We start from the raw sequence: 20,621 nt of genomic DNA, 5'->3' as shown, positions 1-20,621 counted from the left end.
GCTCCAAAGAGTAAAGACCCAACCTGTTCAACCTCTCTCTGTAGCTTAAGTGCTGAAACCCAGGCAACATTCTAGTAAATCTCCTCTGTACCCTCTCCATTTTGTCGACATCCTTCCTATAATTTGGCGACCAGAACTGCACACCATACTCCAGATTCGGCCTCACCAATGCCCTGTACAATTTTAACATTACATCCCAACTTCTATACTCGATGCTCTGATTTATAAAGGCACGCATACCAAACGCCTTCTTCACCACCCTATCCACATGAGATTCCACCTTCAGGGAACAATGCACAGTTATTCCCAGATCCCTCTGTTCCACTGCATTCCTCAATTCCCTACCATTTACCCTGTACGTCCTATTTTGATTTGTCCTACCAAAATGCAGCACCTCACACTTATCAGCATTAAACTCCATCTGCCATCTTTCAGCCCACCCTTCCAAAAGGCCCAAGTCTCTCTGTAGACTTTGAAAATCTACCTCACTATCAACTACTCCACCTATCTTAGTATCATCTGCATATTTACTAATCCAATTTGCCACACCATCATCCAGATCATTAATGTAAATGACAAACAACAGTGGACCCAACACAGATCCTTGGGGTACTCCACTAGACACTGGCCTCCAACCTGACATACAATTGTCAACCGTTACCCTCTGGTATCTCCCATTCAGCCATTGTTGAATCCATCTTGAATTAGATTATGCAGTATATGCAAATTAAAATAATCTGCTCTGCTTTTATTACAAAGATGGGTTTGGGGCCTGGTTTGCTTTCACGAGGTTTAGCAACATTCTGCATCAACATTTATTGGGCAGCAACTATGGTTGTTGATTCTGATGCAAATAAAAATCTGACAAAATATTCAATGTCTATTTTCGTTAACCCCATCTTTTTTAATTGTGACTTAGCTTTGAGAGCTTAAGAAAGAGGACTTGCTTGTTTAGAGTTACACATACTTGCAGACAACTGGGAATTTAGTCTCAGACCATAATTAAATAAACACTCTAAGGAGAGATGAGCATAATATCCTAGTAGGAATATCTAAAGGATACTGAAGAATCATTGCTCTTCCAAAAGTTAAAATATCACTGTTGAAAAAATATAAGAAACCAAAACACTGCTTTCTGCATATGGGTGCTCAGGAATAAAAGCGGCAATTGGATGACAACGAGAAGTTAAGTTTACAGAAAGATGAAAAACAAACGTACAAGAGAAATTTAGAAATAGCTTTCTAATTTCTATACAATCAAACCTTTTATTTCAGAGATAGTGCAGTCGAGTAATTATGTAGCATATGAACATATTGCCACAAAGCATGGATCAACTATGGAAGTGTTAACTCTAATGTACACACAATAAGCATTATTTAACAAAAATGAAATAATTAATTGTAGCAGGATCAATCTGGCAAATAATCCTTGTACGAATGGCATATGAACATTGGGAAAACAGGCAGCACAAGGAAAAATACTACAAGTGACATAATCATCACGGGCTCGCTAATAAAAGAATTAACACCCTAGGGAAGTACAACAGCCATGTGTTGTTTTTTCCCTAACTACAACAGAGGTTTATTTGAGCATTTTGCAACTGTCAAATTAGATCAGCTAACTTGGTATACATCAAAACCAACACTCCTGCTTCTGTGTAGGAAACAACTGCAGGTGCCGGTTTAAATCGCAGGTAGACAAATGCTAGAATAATTCAGTGGGACAGGCAGCATCTATGTAGAGAAGGAATGGGTGACTTTTCAGACCGAGACCCTTCAGACTGATGTGAAGGAAGTGGGCGGTACAGAGATAAAATGTAGTCAGAGACAGTATGACTGGTGGGAGAACTGGGAAGGTGGAGGGGATGGAGAGAGAGGGAAAGCAAGGGCTCTTTGAAGTTAGAGAAGTCAATGTTCATACCGCTGTGGTGTAAGCTGCTTCTGCTTCTGTGTTGCTCTAGCACGGGAGCCACAAGCACGGGAATATTTATCCAATGGAGATAGGAACTGAATTACCATTTCAAAGTAAAGTGACTTCCATTTTTAGATTGATTTTAACAATCTAAAGTGAACTTTGAGAAATTGCAAATTCTACAACTCTTTTACAAGGATGTTGCCAGGACTTGAGGGCCTGAGCTATAGGAAGAGGTTGGGCAGGCTAGGATTAGTACAAGATCATGAGGGGAATCAATCTGCTAGATGCAGTCTTTTACAGTTTTACACAGAGTAGGGGACTCAAAAACCGGAAGACATGGGTTTAAGGTGAGCGGGGAAAGATTTAATAGGACCAGATGGGCAAATTAGTAACTCAGCATGACAGGTAGCATCTCTGGAGAGAAGGAATGGGTGACGTTTTGGGTCGAGACCCTTCTTCAGACCTTCTACGGTTTAGAGGGATATGGATCAAACGTGGGCAGGTGGGAATAGTGCAGATGGGGAATCTTGGTCAGCATGGGCCAAAGGTCCGTTTCTAGGCTGTATCCTATGGAACTGAAGTACTACACTGCTGAGAACTATATTCTGCACTGTGTTACAGTAGATAGAACAAAGGGTAAGTTACAGAGTATGACAACTGTATGTATGGTATATCTGATCTGTCTGGATAGCATACAGAACAAAGCCTTTCCGTGCCATGTCGAGGGCAAGTGCGAGTCTTTGGCTCAAGGGACTTTGGCAAGGAGGTAAAAGGTAGTAGACAATAGGTGCAGGAGGAGGCCATTTGGCCCTTCGAGCCAGCACCGCCATTCAATGTGATCATGGCTGATCATTCTCAATCAGTACCCCGTTCCTGCCTTCTCCCCATACCCCCTGACTCCGCTATCCTTAAGAGCTCTATCCAGCTCTCTTGAATGCCTTCAGAGAATTGGCCTCCACTGCCTTCTGAGGCAGAGAATTCCACAGATTCACAACTCTGACTGAAAAAGTTTTTCCTCATCTCAGTTCTAAATGGCCTACCCCTTATTCTTAAACTGTGGCCCCTTGTTCTGGACTCCCCCAACATTGGGAACATGTTTCCTGCCTCTAACGTGTCCAACCCCTTAATAATCTTATACGTTTCGATAAGATCTCCTCTCATCCTTCTAAATTCCAGTGTATACAAGCCGAGTCGCTCCAGTCTTTCAACATATGATAGTCCCGCCATTCCGGGAATTAACCTAGTAAACCTACGCTGCACGCCCTCAATAGCAAGAATATCCTTCCTCAAATTTGGAGACCAAAACTGCACACAGTACTCCAGGTGCGGTCTCACTAGGGCCCTGTACAACTGCAGAAGGACCTCTTTGCTTCTATACTCAACTCCTCTTGTTATGAAGGCCAACATTCCATTGGCTTTCTTCACTGCCTACTGTACCTGCATACTTCCTTTCAGTGACTGATGCACTAGGACACCCAGATCTCATTGTACGTCCCCTGTTCCTAACTTGACACCATTCAGATAATACTCTGCCTTCCTATTCTTACCACCAAAGTGGATAACCTCCCACTTATCCACATTAAACTGCATCTGCCATGCATCCTCCCACTCACACAACCTGTCCAAGTCACCCTACAACCTCATAGCATCTTCCTCACAGTTTACACTACCACCCAGCTTTGTATCATCTGCAAATTTGCTAATGGTAATTTTAATCCCTTCATCCAAGTCATTAATGTAGTGTCTGCTGTTGTGTGATCCTTATTCTTTCTTGGTTTAGTGCAATAGTGCTGGCAGGTAGTTACTGCAAGATGTGGTAATGTCTGGGAAACTGCAAGTAACCCTGACTACACCTGTGGCTATTGTGTCCAGGTGCAGCTCCTTAAAGTGTGAGGGAATTGCAGCTGCGGCTGGACAACCTTGGGATATTCCAGGAAGATGAGAGCTTCATACATGGACATCCTAGCGAGGTGGTCACAAGATGAAAAAGAGTACACAGACACATAGACAATAGGTGCAGGAGGAGGCCATTCAGCCCTTTGAGCAGGCACTGCCATTCAATGTGACCATGGCTGATCAACCACAATCAGAACCCCGTTCCCGCCCTCTCCCCATACCCCATTATTCCGCTAGCCCTAAGAGCTCTAACTCTCTTTCGAGTGCATCCAGTGAATCGGCCTCCACTGCATTGAGGCAGAGAAATCCACAAATTCACAACTCTGTGAAAAGGTTTTTCCTCATCTCAGTTCTAAATGGCCTACCCCTTATTCTTAAACTGTGGCCCCTGGTTCTGGACTCCCCCAACATCAGGACCATGTTTCCTGCATCAAGCATGTCCAATCCCTTAATAATTTTATGTTTCTATAAGATCCCCTCTCATCCTTCTAAATTCCAGTGAATACAAGCCCAGTCGCTCCATTCTTTCATCATACGACAGTCCCGCCATCCCAGGAATTAACTTCTGAAACCTACACTGCACGCCCTCAATAGCAAGAATGTCCTTCCTCAAATTTGGAGGTCTCACCAGGGCCTTTTACAACTGCAGAAGGACTTCTTTGGTTCTATACTCTACTCCTCCCGTTATGAAGACCAACATGCCATCAGCTTTCTTCACTGCCTGCTGTACCTGCATGCTTACAAGCACATCCAGGTCTTGTTGCACTACCCTTTGGATATCCTCACATTTATCCACATTATACTGCAAATGCCACGCATCTGCCCACTCACCCAACCTGTCCAAGTCACCATGAATCCTCATTGCATCTTCTTCACAGTTCACATTGCCACCCAGCATCGTGTCATCTGCAGATTTGCTAATATTTAATTCCTTCATCTGGGGGGCATTATGTATAGTTCTGTATGTCATGATGTGATAAAAGCCACATATCCAAGATTAGTGAAATAAAAATAGGGATAACATACGCATCTTAAATGGAATCTTAAATGACCAGAGATCCAAGGGTGATGGAGGAACTGAAGGAAATTCACATTAGGCAGGAAATGGTGTTGTGTAGATGGTGTTGATGGGACTGAAGGCTGACAAATCCTCAGGGCCTAATGGTCTGCATCCCAGGGTACTTAAGGAGGTGGCTCTAGAAATCGTGGATGCAATGGTGATCATTTACCAATGTTCTATAGATTCAGGATCAGTTCCTGTGGATTGGAGGGTGGCCAATGTTATCCCACTTTTTAAGAAAGGAGGGAGTGAGAAAACAGGGAATTATAGACCAGTTAGCCTAACATCAGTGGTGGGGAAGATGCTGGAGTCAATTATAAAAGATGAAATTGCGGAGCATTTGGATAGCAGTAACTCGTTCCGAGTCAGCATGGATTTATGAAGGGGAAATCATGCTTGGCTAATCTTCAGGAATTTTTTGAGGATGCAACTAGGAAAATGGACAGGGGAGAGCCGGTGGATGTAGTGTACCTTCCCACATAGGAGATTAGTGGGCAAAATTAGAGCACATGGTATTGGGGGTAGGGTACTGACATGGAAAGAAAATTGGTTGGCAGACAGAAAGTAGAGTGGGGATAAATGGGTCCCTTTCAGAATGGCAGGCAGTGACTAGTGGGATACCATAAGGCTCGGTGCTGGGACAGCAGCTATTTACTATATATACATTAATGACTTGGATGAAGGGATTAAAAGTAACATTAGCAAATTTGCAGATGACAAAGCTGGGTGGCAGTGTGAACTGTGAGGAAGATGCTATGAGGTTGCAGGGCAACTTGGACAGGTTGTGTGAGTAGGCAGATGCAGTTTAATGTGGATAAATGTGAGGTAATCCACTTTGGTGGCAAGAATAGGAAGGCAGATTATTACCTGAATGGTGTCAAGTTAGGAAAAGGGGACGTACAACAAGATCTGGGTGTCTTAGTGCATCAATTACTGAAAGGAAGCATGCAGGTACAGCAGGCAGTGAAGAAAGCCAATGGAATGTTGGCTTTCATAACAAGAGTTGAGTATAGGAGCAAAGAGGTCCTTCTGCAGTTGTACAGGGCCCTAGTGAGACCGCACCTGGAGTACTGTGTGCAGTTTTGGTCTCCAAATTTGAGGAAGGATATTCTTGCTATTGAGGGCGTGCAGCGTAGGCTCACTAGGTTAATTCCCGGAATGGCGGGACTGTCATATGTTGAAAGACTGGAGCGACTCGGCTTGTATACACTGAAATTTAGAATGATGAGAGGGGATATTATTGAAACAAAAATATTTTAGGGATTGGACACGTTAGAGGCAGGAAACAAGTTCCCAATGTTGGGGGAGTCCAGAACCAGGGGCCACAGTTTAAGAATAAGGGGTAGGCCATTTAGAACAGAGATAAGGAAAAACCTTTTCAGAGAGTTGTAAATCTGTGGAATTCTCTGCCTCAGAAGGCAGTGGAGGCCAATTCTCTGGATGCTTTCAAGAGTGAGCTAGATAAAGCTCTAAAAGATAGCAGAATCAGGTGGTATGGGGAGAAGGCAGGAATGGGTTACTGATTGAGAATGATCAACCTTGATCATATTGAATGGTGGTGCTGGCTCGAAGGGCTGAATGGCCTACTCCTGCACCTATTGTCTATTGGAAGCAACTAAATACATACCAGGAAAGATGTTATTACATAATACAATTGGGCACAACTGGCAAATTTATTGCAATGCAGGCAAATGTCAAATTATTTCAATTTGAACTTCAAAATATTAGATTGTTGCAAAGCTTTAAGCAGAGATCTATGTAAATTGATTAAAAATAGATTAAAAACAGATACAAAAATCTTAAGGTAAATTCTATATCTAGAGATAAAGAAAAGTTATGCTCCAGCTATACAAAATGGGATGAGAAGTGTATTCATGGCTTTGTACAAAATTTGTTTAATTATCTGAATTAACAGTTTAAGCAATACATAATGTAGAAGCATTTTAAAGTTATGTTCAGCAGTAATTCAGCAATTCATATAACTGGCATTTACTGATCGGGAGAAAAAATACTTATCTAGCACGGGGTGAGGGGAAAGATGCAAATACAATATTTAAAAGACATTGGATAGGTGTGATGTAGAGAAAACCTCATAACCTGGTGCCAAGACAATAACCTCTCCTCCTCTCTTCGATCTATGTATCTCTCACCTGACATCAGTCTGAAGGGTCTTGACCCGAAACATCATTCCTTCTCTCCAGAAATGCTGCCTGTCTGGCTGAATTACTCCAGCATTTTGTGTCTATCTTAGGTTTAACCAAGCATTTGCAGTTCCTTTCTACACATTGTCTGCTCCACTGTGAAATCTCCCTAAGGTGTCTACTTTGAAGAAGTTCTTCTCCTCTCTCTGATCTATGTATCTCCCTCTCCCCCGACATCTGTCTGAAGGGACTCTACTCGAAACGTCGCCCATTCCTTCTCTCCAGAGATGCTCTCTGTCCCACTGAGTTATTCCACCATTTTGCATCCATCTTCGGTTTAAAGCAGCATCTGCAGTTCCTTCCTAAACATCTCCCTCAATGTGAGCAAGAAAAAGGATATTGTATTTGGTTTCAGGAAGTGAAATAGTACGCTCACTCAGCTGTGCACTGATGGGGCCAATGTAGAGATTGCCAAAAGCCTCAAGTTCCTAGGAATAATTATCACCTGCAATTTGTTCTGGCCCAGACACATCTAATCAATACCACTACTTCCTTAGAAGGCTTAGGAAGTTTGGCATGTTCCCAAAATTCCTCATTTACTTCTACAGATGCACCGTAGAAAGCATCACAGCATAGTTTGGGAACATCTCCATCCACTACAGCAATAAATTGCAGAGTTGTGGCATATCCCAGACCATCAAGCACACCTCCTTTCGACTGACGCTATCTACACTTTACACTGCCTTGGCAAGGCCATCAGCTCCTTAGTTTTTTTGCAATTTGCATTTAGCCTCACTGACAATGAAGGAGGCCTAGGATAGTGAGGTAATGGGAAAGGGAATTAAAGTGTTTGGCAACCAGAGGATCAGATAGGTTCAGGCAGACTAAGCAAAGGTGTTCAGCGAAACAATTGCCCAGTCTACATTTGGTCTCGCCGATGTAAGAGTCCACATTTTGAACAACGGATAAAGTAGATGAGGTTGGAAGAGATGCAAGTGAACCTCTGCTTAACCTGAAAGGACTGTCAGGGTCCCTGGACAGAGTTGAGGGAGGAGGTATAGGGACAGGTGATGCATCTCCTATGGTTGCAGGGATTGGTACTTGGTGAGTGATGAGTTAAGCAGGGAATTGCTGCGGGAGCAGTCTCTGTGGAATGTGGAAGGGGAGATGGGAAGATGCGTCTAGTGGTGGGATCCTTTTGGAGGTGGCAAAAATGTCGGAGAGTTACGTGGAATGCTTGAAGCATGAAAACATTTCAGGGCACAAAGAGCAAGGAAGTTTGGATGACAAGAAATTGAGACTGGTCAGGAAAAAGGAGATATATGACAGGTATAGACAGCTAGGATCTTGTGTATCCCTGGAGGAGTTTTGGGAACAGAGGATGTTTAAGGAAGAAATCAAGAGGGCAAAAATGGGGCAGAAGATAGCTCCGACCAATAATATTAAGGGATATCCAACGAGATTTTAAATACATTAAGGGAAAGAGTGTAGCTAGAGAGAGAATAGGGCATCTCAGAAATCAAAGCAGTTATCTGTGTGGAGCCACAAGAGATGTACATGGCCCTCTGAGTATTTCTCCTGTTTTACCGTGGAGAAAGACGCAAGTTCCGGGGAGCTTGGGGCAGTCAATGGAGGCATCTTGAGGGCAGTCAGTGCTACAGTCAAGGGGGTACTGAAAGTCCAAAGGCTTATGAAGGTAGACAAACCTCCTAGGCCTGATCAGATTTATCCAAGGACACCGTGGAAACCTAGAGAAGAAATTGCAGGTGCCTTGGCTTAGATATGTGAATCATCATTAGACATGGGCGAGGTGCCAGAAGACTGGCTAACGATGCACCTCTATAGAAGGACTGCAAAGAAAAGCCTGGGAACTATAGACTAATGAGCCTAAAATGTGTGGTTGGCAAGTTACTGGAGAGTATTGAGGGATACGATATATGTGTAGCTGGACAGAGAGGCTGATTAGGGCGAGTCATCATGGTTTTGTACATGGGAGATCATGTCTTATGAATCTGATTTTTTTAAGCAACTAAAAAGGTTGATGAGGGCAAAGCCAACTGGATAGAAAATTTGCTTCATGGAAAGAAGCAGAGGGTGATGGTGGAATTGGAACCCCATGACTAGTGGTGTGCCTCCCGGATTGCAGCTGGTCCCATTACGGTTTGGATGACAATGTACAAGGCATAATTAAAACATTTGCAGATGACAGATAAAAAGCAAAAATGGTAATCATAAAATAACAGCAGGATTGTGATCAGTTGGGCAAGTTGGCAGAGGAATAATTAGTGTTATACTTGCGTGGAGCACAGAGAAGCAGGCAGTTTAAAAACAGAGTAAAGAGTTAATTGGCTGTAAAGTTAGTGACCAAAGAAGGTGACTCATAGGTAGAAGCCATTCAAAAAGAGCACCAAGACACAGGTTCAGGTAATTTTCTAATCAATTTACTAATCAGCCCTAAAGTAGTTGATTAGGCATCAGATAAAAGAAAGCACAGCTGTCGCCTTGTTGGGAGCGGCCTTGGAGATGAAGTGTCTTGGGAGGCAAAGCGCGAGTCTTTGGCTCGAGAGTTTTCAGCAAGGAGGCTACGCTTGTTTGAACCTTGACGTGATTTTTGACACTGAAGAAATAGCAGGATGTGGCAGGATAATGCCGGATAACAGCTGAGAAGAGACCATCCCCGAATTTGGTGGTATTTTCACACTTCTATACCTTTTGCCTGATGGGAGGGGGGAGAAAAGAGTGGCCAGGGTGCCACTTGCCCTTGATTATGCTGCAGGCCTTACTGAAGTATAAATGGAGTCCATAAAAGGAAGGTTGGTTTGTGTGATGGTCTGGACTGCATCCACAATTTGCTGCAATTTCTTGTTGTCTTTGATGGAGCTGTTCCCAAATCTGTAGAAATTGGAGAGTTGTAGGGGACATGCTAAACTTCTTAAGCTTTCCAAGGAAGTAGTGTGCTTTCTTGGTCATTGTTTCAATATGGGTGGTCCAGGAGAAGGTGTTGGTGATATTAACTTCTGGGAATTTGAAGTTTTCAATCATCTATACTTCAGCACTGTCAATGCAAACACTGGGTACGTGTACCGCTTTGCTTCCTGAAGTCGATCATTATCTTCTTTGTCTTGCTGACATTGAGAGAAAGGCTGTTGCCTCAACACCAGGTTCTTGGTCTCGCATGATACATTTAAACCATTTTTCCTCACTACAAAACAATTTATTTTTGCCATTCAATAGTGCGTGTACTAATCTGCTGCATATATGCATGCTAAAATATGCAAAATCATGACATTTGCTGAGATTTAAAGCAATAGGTGACCTTAGAATAAACAGATTTAAAACTGTCTTAACTAAAGCGATGCATCACCAAGAACCAGTGTAAAGGGTCTGTCCCAGTTACCCGATTTTTAAGGCGACTGTTAAAGTCGTAGCAGATCGCCGAAAAACATGCCCACGACAATCTACCACCTAGACGACAGCAAGCTGACGACAACCGGCTACCCAATCTTCACGACCTAGGACGTCCACTACAACAGGGAGTAGGGCAAGCTACGACAACCGCCAACCTACACTTACTACAACTCCAAACTAGGCAGCGTACTCATCACTTTAATTTCATGTTTTCATGTTTCATGTATCTTGTGTTTTATGACTGTTGGCAGATCAATTTCCCTCCTGGGATAAATAAAATTCTATTGTATCGTATGTTCTCTCAGTGACCAAGCAAGTTCTTCTGGATGCTCTGGTTTCCTCCCATGTCATGGTGGGAAATTAATTGGCAATGCACATTGTACCTCAAGTGTTAGTAAATGCCAAACTGAATCAAATGGGAATTAATGGGTATGAGGAAGATAAGTTGCAGGGGGTTAGGGAAATGGAGGATGTGATTACTTCCCTAGGTGACAGTGTGGACAAAACTGGTTACTTCTGTGTTGTTACAGGGCAAGGTTATTTGCATTACTTCACCACAATCCCTTGTTGACCCAGTTTAGCCCTAGTAATTGACAGAGTAGCATATTGTATTTAAATCAAATAGTGCATATTTGTTGACATTATACATGCCCAGTAGCTTAATTGGCTGTGCCAAGAACAATTTCATCACTTGAATCCGTCCACACGTTCCCAGTCTGTTTCAGTGAAAAATGTTACCCCAAATCCATCTTCCAAATTGGAATTCATTCAAAGGTCCACTGTCTTGGTCCTGGGCTGTCCCAAGATAAGTTAGTTCATCACTTGCACCCAACATAATTGTTAATCTATTCGACTGAAAAATTCCCCATTTATAAATTCACCATCTTCCTTCCCCATCTCTAATCTTCAATGATGCCAGTTTTCTTTCAGTAGCCAACTGAAGATTTTAATCACAACCACCGGTGGCTGTCAAGTTGTTCCTCCTCAAGTCTCTTTCCTCAGAATATCTAATTATGAACCCTGGTGTCAACTTTTGCAGAACATTACTTCTTTGAACTGTCTTGGACATCCTATTACATAAAGACAAATAGCTTCTGCACTAGTTCGTACAAAATGGAATTTTTACAAAAATTGTAACTCTCAATCACCATAAAGTCTAACACTTTGATGAAACTCAAAATAATATCTACCTTAAGTCAATGAAAGATAACTGGCACGGTGGAAGTGTACCAGAGCAAGCAGTCAACACCCTCAGAATGAAAGACAAAAAAAAAATCAAACTGGAGGTTGTAGAATTGAAACCAATATCTCAAGGAAATGTACATCTTTAAATACTTAAACAGCAAGAATTGAACAGTACAACTCACCACAACATTACGACTGTTCAGGTAACAGAAATTCACCCTTACAGAATTCATAAATCACTACACAAAATTGAAATGCAAAAATAGGATTTTTAAAAATCTTCAACTCTTGTTTCTGGATTCATGCTCAGATTTTGTTACAGAAAAATCACAACATCCTTTATCTAGGAACACATTCCACATAACATAGGGGGTCATCTCTCCATATAGATCAATGATTACTATGCCACCAGTTGGCTGTTCCATCAATGGAAAGCTTGGTTAACTGGGTACAATATTATGACATTCTAACAAAAGAAACATTTGCTCGTCCTAAGAGGCAGGAGAAATCTAATCTAGTTTAATATAGCCCAATTTGGTCTATTTTCAGCAAAGTGAACCAAGGTGCATCAGCAGTACAACCAAGTGAATTTGCACTTTGATGCTCAGTATCAATCTCACCAGGACCACTGAGCAAATACAAAAACCAATATTCCACAAGCAAATTGAAATAGTGCTTATGACAGCATTTGACCAAGTATGATAACATGGAAAAATAAAACCCAATGAAAATTAAAGGAAAAAATCTCTACTGTAATATGAAAGATGACAGTGCCCTAACCTTTTAATGAACTTTTCTTCAATCCAATATACACCATTGCAAGAGTATTTGTTGGGCATTGTTATTCACAAACATCTTTGATTTATCCCTACTCTATTCTGAGGTTCCCACCTGTATTAAGATGACCATCATCCCAGTGTCAAAGAAAATAAACAGTGTGCCTTAATGACCACAGTCCAGTGGCTCTGACATTTACCATAATTCTTCAAAAGACTGGTCATAGTACACATACTCCAGCCTCCCAGGCTGCCTTGATCCACTGCAGTTCAAGTCAAGTCAAGTTTATTTGTCACATACACATACACGATGTGCAGTGAAATGAAAGTGGCAATGCCTGCGGATTGTGCACAAAAAAGAATTACAGTTACAGCATATAAATAAAGTTAATAAAGTTACTATAGTGTAGACAAAATTTAGTCTTTGGAGTTATAAAAGTTGACAGTCCTGATGGCCTGTGGGAAGAAACTCCGTCTCATCCTCTCCGTTTTCAGAGTGACAGCGGAGGCGCTTGCCTGACCCTAGCATCTGGAACAGTCCGTTACTGGGGTGGCAGGGGTCACTCATAATCTTACTTGCTCTGGATCTGCACCTCCTGATATATAGGTCCTGCAGGGGGACGAGTGTAGTTCCCATGGTGCGTTCTGCCGACCCAGAGCTGTTCCCCAAACCAGACTGTAATGTTGCCGGACAGGATGCTCTCTACAGCCCCAGAGTAGAAGCAATGAAGGATCCTCAGAGACACTCTGAATTTCCTCAGCTGTCTAAGGTGGTAAAGGCGCTGCTTTGCCTTACCCACCAGTGTGGCAATGTGCGTTGCCCATGTCAGATCCTGTGATGTGGACTCCCAACTATTTAAAACTGCTCACTCTATCCACAGTAGACCCATTTATCTCCAGTGGCGTGTACGTCCTTGGATGTTTAGCCCTTCTAAAGTACCCATTTCTACTACTTTTAATGATCTGTATAGGATGTTACTCCGATAGACACTTTCCCCTCTCTATCCCCTCCCCAGTTCTCCCACTGTCTCTTCCTGTCTCTGGCTCCATTCTATCTTTGTCCCACCCCCTTCCCTGACATCAGTCTGAAGAAGGGTCACAACCCGAAACGTCACCCTTTCATTCACTCCAGAGATGCTGCCTGACCCGCTGAGTTACTCCAGCTTTTCGTGTCTACCTACTTTTAATCATCTACAGTTCAGCATTCAACACTATAATACCAAGCAATCTCATTTCCACACTCTCAGACCTAGGAGTGAGCACCCTGCCTCTACAACTGATTCCTCAACTTTTTCACCAATAGACTGCAAACTAGCAAGGTTAGTTGGCAAAGCATCCTCCACAATATTTCTTAACACTGGTGTCCCACAAGGATATGTTCACAGCTCCTTAATTTTAGATATGTTAGAACTTTATTTATCCTAGGAGGGAAATTGGTCTGCCAACAGTCATAAAACACAAGATACATGAAACATTAAATTAAAGTGACGAGTAGAAAGTCCAGGGTTGGGGATGTGTAAAGATTGAGGAGGGGGGCAGGGGAAGGGGAGTCAGTCTACCTCATGACAGAAGGGGGAGAAGTTGTACAGTTTGGGCGGCACGGTAGCGCAGCGGTAGAGTTGCTGCTTTACAGCGAATGCAGCGCCGGAGACTCAGGTTCGATCCTGACTACGGGTGCTGCACTGTAAGGAGTTTGTACGTTCTCCCCGTGACCTGCGTGGGTTTTCTCCGAGATCTTCGGTTTCCTCCCACACTCCAAAGACGTACAGGTATGTAGGTTAATTGGCTGGGTAAATGTAAAAAAAAAAAATTGTCCCTAGTGGGTGTAGGATAGTGTTAATGTACGGGGATCGCTGGGCGGCACGGACTTGGTGGGCCGAAAAGGCCTGTTTCCGGCTGTATATATATGATATGATATGATAGCCACAGGGAAAAGGATCTCCTGTGGGGTTCTTTGCTGCATCTTAGTGGAACCAGTCTGTTGCTGAAGGTACTCGGGTTGACCAGTGTGTCATGGAGGAATGAGCTGTTTGAGCATCCTTCCCTCCAAGACCACCTCCCACAAATCCAACTCCACTCCCAGGACAGAGCCAACCTTCCTGTTGAGCTTGTTGATTCTGTTGGCGTCCGTGGCCTTCGCTCTGCTACCCCAGCACATGACAGCATAGAAGATGGCACTGGCCACCCATTGATATTGACAGAATATCTGCAGCATCTTACTGCAGACTTTGAAAGAGCAGAGCTTCCTCCGAAAGTACAGATGGTTCTGTCCCTTCTTACAGTGCCTCAGCATTTCTGGAGCAGTCCAGTTTACTGTCCAGGTATATCATATCATATCATATCATATATATACAGCCGGAAACAGGCCTTTTCAGCCCACCAAGTCCGTGCCGCCCAGCGATCCCCGTACATTAACACTATCCTACACCCACTAGGGACAATTTTTACATTTTACCCAGCCAATTAACCTACATACCTGTACGTCTTTGGAGTGTGGGAGGAAACCGAAGATCTCGGAGAAAACCCACGCAGGCCACGGGGAGAACGTACAAACTCCTTACAGTGCAGCACCCGTAGTCAAAACTCCAAAATATTTGTACTCCTTGATAAACGGCACATCCACACCCTTGATGGAGACAGGGGTGTTCCTCTCCTCAAAGTCCACCAACTCCTTAGTCTTGTCAGTGTTGAACTGCAGGTGGTTCAGCCCACACCACTCAAAGTTGTTGACTACACTTGTGTTTAGCGCTCCTCCCCTCACTGATGCAGCCCACAATTGCAGAGTCATCTGGAAACTTCTGCAGGTGGCAGGCATCAGAGTTGTAGATGGTGAACAGGAAGGGAGAGAGGACTGTCCCAGCGTTGCAGACTACCATGTCCGAGACACAGTTCTGTAGCCTGACATACTGTGGTCATCCAGTCAGGTAGTTGGTGATCCAGGACACCAATGGAGCATCCACCCACATCTTTGTTAGTTTGCTCCCTAGTAGTGCAGGCATTAAAAGCACTGGAGAAGTTTAAAAAAAACATGACTCTCAGTGCGTCGTAGCTTATTCAGGTGAACATAGGAACGATAGAGCAGGTGGATGATGGCGTCCTCCACCCCCACCTTTGTTTAGTAAGCGAACTGCAGGGGGTCCAGGTAGGGCTTAACCAGGGGTTGCAGGTATTCTCCCTGTACATCCATGACTGTGGGGACAAATTTTGCTCAATCTCCATTTGCAAGTTTTTAGGTGATACAATCTAGGTGGGCAAGAACTACAAGACGACAGAATACAGGAAGACAATAGAGAGCCTAGTAACATGGTAACAAAACAATAACATCTCCTTCAATGTCAGCAAGACAAAGGAATTTTGACTTCAAAGGAACTATTGACTTCAGCAAACAAGGTCAGTACAAGCGCCAGTCTGCAAAGGAGAGAATGTCAAGAGCTTAAAGTTTCTCAGTGCAAATATCATTAAAAAAATTGCCCTAGTGGGTTTGTCAAAGTTGCAGATTAGAAAGTGATCATTTGAAACTCAACTGTACAGGCACTACTTCTTGCAGAGGATGGCAGATCTCCAATTATTTACCCTGAAGGGTAGATTATTGGAGCCCTTTAAAAAGTAGATATTTTTAAAAAGATTAGGGAATGGTGGACCATGGTGGCACAGAAGACATGAGGCCTGAGGCAGATCAGCCAAGGCCCATGGCCTTCAAGGGCAGAGTAGCTTACTGTTGTTCTTGTTTATGTTCTTGCTCCAACCCAAAAGGTCAGCAACTCATCCAATTCAACCACATAAAAGACTCCAGAGGTTCGAAGATGGCATCCTGTAGCGAATGATCCCAGCCTGGCACCCAAAGCATTTACACCATATACAAATACACATCAGGAAAGTGACAGAATGTATTTCTTATGGATGAGCAATGCACAAATTCAAGATCAGCACGATTCAGAAAACAGCCCCATGATTGGCAGCCCATTCACCGAACCCTACTAGAGCACAATAATTATTGCGTGTACCACATTACAAATGCACTCTAAATACTTACCAAGGTTATTCTGACACTATTCCCTAAACCCACAACCTCTACAATCAAGGCGTCAAAGGCAGCATGGGATTACCACCATCTGCAGGTACCCCAAGTGACACACTATTCCATTTGGAAAAATATTGTCCGCCCTTCATTGCCACCAGATCCACATCCCAGAAATCACTACCCAATAACACAGGGATGTACATTCACCAAAAATACTTCAGCATGCAAGGCAGCTGACCAAGGACAATTACAAAATATGCAAAAAGTGCGAGTCTTGCCAGAGATGTTCAGATCCTGATTTCATAAGTGATAGGAATAGAATTAGACCATTCGGCCCATCAAGTCTACTCGCCCATTCAATCATAGCTGATCTATCGCTCCCTCCTAACCCCATTCTCCTGCCTTCTCCCAAAACCTCTGACACCTGTACTATCTATTTCTGACATCTCAATCTATCTCTATCTGTCATACCATCACCTCATGCTTTTCATGCTTTCTGCAATTTAAACATCTGCACTTAAAAGTTCATGTTACACACTAGTACTCAGTGGCACATCCCTCACACAGTACCCACAATTGAATTTCACTAAGCAAATCCACTTTAATCCACGAGTAATCAAAATTATTTTTCAACTCCAGGCGCTTTCCCCTTTTACTCTGTTGTCTTCTCTCCTGCATCATCCTTGCATTGTAAAGGAACCGTTCCTTTCAACTCCACCCATTGCATTGACCTTTATCTTTTGGACGTGTCCACAACCCATTAAAGGGGGATTGCATGGCAGGCGAAGTCAAGACCCCTGATCCGTACTGTTGCCACGCAACGCCTTTTACTGCAAGCCATGTATTGCAGGCAATCACTTACTATGGCTTTCAGTGCAGCTTAGTCTTTGCTTAGTCTTTGCTTGGTCTTTTTCTTCTATTTTATGTTTGGAACGACTTCTGTTGTGGAACAATTCGTCAGTCCTGATTTGGGATGGTGTTGCAGTTGTATGTTGAGGGTGCACTTTGCTGCAGCTCGGCTTCAACCATCTTCACCCATCAGCGCGTCTCCGGCACCCTCCCGGCGCTCCGAGCGTCCCACCGCCTCTCCCCATTCCTGCGCTCCTCCAGGCTCAGCGCCCCTGCGCCGCACCTCACTTCCTGCAGTTTTTTGGCCCCTCGCCGCCTTCATCAGCCGGGCTCCGTTTCCACTTGACACCTCGTGGCTGGGGCCACCAAGCAGAGTCGTGGCCTGGTCCTCCGCCTCAACTCCCAGCCCAGCTCTCGCTGCTGCTTGGCCTCTGCTGCCAATCGGCCTCTTCCTCTTCAGGCTTGACACACCGCTCCTCCACTTCCACCACCTCCTCCTGGGCCCTTCACCCTCAGATGGGTCACCGACCTCTAGCGCTCGCTGCTTCTGCCCCTGCAGACCCTTTGGCTCAGGTTCTTCCTGCTGCTCCTCTCCCAGCTCGCTCAACCCCTTCCTTTCCTCCTCCTCTCCCACCGCCAGTCGATTGGCATCCCCCTGCTTCTCAGCCTTGCTCTCCTGCCTCCCTTCCCGGCCGCTTTTTCCCTTCTTCCGCCGGCTAGCCAGACATCTTCCCAGCTGCTTCTTGCATCTGCAGGATCTGCAGCCCATCTCTCGGTTCCTCTTCCTTCACCAGATCCTCCAGCCTCTTCCCCATTTTTTTACAGCACAAAAATTGACCATTTTGGCAGTTTAAGGTGAGAATGCAAATGTTGCATGTGTTGCTCGTGTATGCTAATGTCCTCCAGATGGCTTGATCGACTCCATGCCGCCCTTTGACCTGACGACCTTGCGTGCGATCACCCTATACATACACCCTATCCATAGCAGTCACGATCTTGTGGCGCATACAACCTCTGTGGGCACCCACAGCCCGCCGATGCACACTCGGGCGTGCCCTGCACACACACACACACAAAACACGTGCTTGTACCTCGAGTCGAACACACCCACCCTCGGAAACATAAATCAATCGTCACAATATTATGAAGTGTAATTTACCTAACCATAATTAAATCCAGTTTCAAACAAACATAATTGTTTGAGAGAGCTAGGGTTGGGTGATGGGGGGGGGGGGGGGGAAGAGATTGAGTGGGGTCAGGGCCCTGTGGAGGGGGAGAGGGGTCGGGGTTAGACATTAAATGCTGGAGAAACTCAGCGGGACAGGCAACATCTCTGGAGAGAAGGAATGGGTGACGTATTGGGTCGAGCCACTTCTTCAGTGTTAGGGTTGTGCCGGGGTTGCGTTGGGGGAGTGAGGTCGGGGTTGCGTTGGGGGGGTGGGGCGGGGTGGAGTGGGACGGGGGTCGGGGTTGTGTTGGGGGAGTGGGGTCGGGGTTGTGTTGGGGGCTGGGGTCGGGGTTGTGTTGGGGGAGTGGGGTCGGGGTGGAGTGGGGCTGGGGTCGGGGTTGTGTTGGGGGCTGGGGTCCGGGTTGTGTTGGGGGAGTGGGGTCGGGGTTGTGTTGGGGGCTGGGGTCGGGGTTGTGTTGGGGGAGTGGGGTCGGGGTTGTGTTGGGGGCTGGGGTCGGGGTTGTGTTGGGGGAGTGGGGTCGGGGTTATGTTGGGGGCTGGGGTCGGGGTTGTGTTGGGGGAGTGGGGTCGGGGTTGTGTTGGGGGCTGGGGTCGGGGTTGTGTTGGGGGAGTGGGGTCGGGGTTGTGTTGGGGGCTGGGGTCCGGGTTGTGTTGGGGGAGTGGGGTCGGGGTTGTGTTGGGGGCTGGGGTCGGGGTTGTGTTGGGGGAGTGGGGTCGGGGTTGTGTTGGGGGCGGGGTTGGGGGAGTGGGGTCGGGGTGGAGTGGGGCTGGGGTCGGGGTTGTGTTGGGGGCTGGGGTCGGGGTTGGGGGAGTGGGGTCGGGGTTGTGTTGGGGGAGTGGGGTCGGGGTGGAGTGGGGCTGAGGTTGTGTTAGGGGAGTGGGGTCGGGGTTGTGTTGGGGGCTGGGGTCGGGGTTGTGTTGGGGGAGTGGGGTCGGGGTTGTGTTGGGGGAGTGGGGTCGGGGTGGAGTGGGGCTGAGGTTGTGTTAGGGGAGTGGGGTCGGGGTTGTGTTGGGGGCTGGGGTCGGGGTTGTGTTGGGGGAGTGGGGTCGGGGTTGTGTTGGGGGAGTGGGGTCGGGGTGGAGTGGGGCTGAGGTTGTGTTAGGGGAGTGGGGTCGGGGTTGTGTTGGGGGCTGGGGTCGGGGTTGTGTTGGGGGAGTGGGGTCGGGGTTGTGTTGGGGGAGTGGGGTCGGGGTGGAGTGGGGCTGAGGTTGTGTTAGGGGAGTGGGGTCGGGGTTGTGTTGGGGGCTGGGGTCGGGGTTGTGTTGGGGGAGTGGGGTCGGGGTTGTGTTGGGGGAGTGGGGTCAGGGGTACACAGCTGTAATGCCCACCACGCTGGGGTTGTCCGCTCGGGTGGAGGGCGGGCTCTCTTCCCGCGCCGACACCTGCTCAAAGTTTCCGAGGGCGACGGCCGCCGCGGACAGCCGGACTCACCGTACACTCGGATCCAGCCGTGGTGCAGACTATCACCGAAGTGGAGCAGGGAGTGCAGCTCGATGGTGGCGTCCATTGAGGAGGAGGGGGAGCGGCGGGTCCGGGGGCCGCTCGAGCCGGTAACGGTCCCGACCTCACCTCACATTCACCTCAGCCGCCCGTCCGCACACCTCCCCCAGCCCCTCCTCACAACAACTCGCTCCCCGCGTCTTTATTATTATTGTTATCCTCTCTTCCAAAAACCTCAACTTCCATTGACGTTCCTCATGTGGCCAGTCAGCGCCTTTTATTCAATTCGAATTAAATCACCTGGCGCCGCTTCGCCCCCCTCCCCCCCGGCCCATGCCCCACCCCCCTGCCCCACCCCCATCCCGCCCCGCCCATGTCCCGCCCCGGCCCGCCCTCTCCCAGCGCGGTAGGAGGAGACGGCTTGAGAGGCGGCGGATCTGCCCAGTCACCGCCGGACTCGGGTTTGATCGACGTACCTCTCGCCCAGTCACCAACCAGGTTTGGAATGATTGGCAGAGACGGCGACCAATCAGGAATGCAGGAGAGTGGGCTCTATCCAGCTCTCTCTTGAATGCATTCAGAGAAGTGGCCTCCACTGCTTTCTGAGGCAGAGAATTCCACAGATTTACAGCTCACTGACTGAAAAAGTTTTTCCTCATCACTGTTCTAAATGGCCTACCCCTTATTCTTAAACTGTGGCCCCTGGTTCTGGACTCCCCCAACATTGGGAACATGTTTCC

The 20,621-nt window shown here is 46.2% G+C and overlaps 1 protein-coding gene across 2 annotated transcripts in view; it reads right to left on the bottom strand.

The window, feature by feature from the left end:
- Window positions 1-20,120, bottom strand: part of LOC144608514 (disabled homolog 2-interacting protein-like) — a 588,412-nt gene extending 568,292 nt beyond the window's left edge. For both annotated transcript variants that reach the window (XM_078426375.1, XM_078426376.1), the window contains exon 1: window positions 19,873-20,120. In XM_078426375.1, coding sequence (XP_078282501.1) covers window positions 19,873-19,948 — 76 coding nt within the window. In that variant the 5' untranslated portion in view covers window positions 19,949-20,120. The remainder of the gene's footprint in view (window positions 1-19,872) is intronic.
- Window positions 20,121-20,621: the final 501 nt, after the last annotated feature.

The sequence above is a fragment of the Rhinoraja longicauda genome, chromosome 31 (assembly GCF_053455715.1).
Source record: "Rhinoraja longicauda isolate Sanriku21f chromosome 31, sRhiLon1.1, whole genome shotgun sequence".
NCBI lineage: Eukaryota > Metazoa > Chordata > Chondrichthyes > Rajiformes > Arhynchobatidae > Rhinoraja > Rhinoraja longicauda.
Note: the sequence above shows the minus strand (reverse complement) of the source record. Positions and strands in the feature narration are given on the sequence as shown.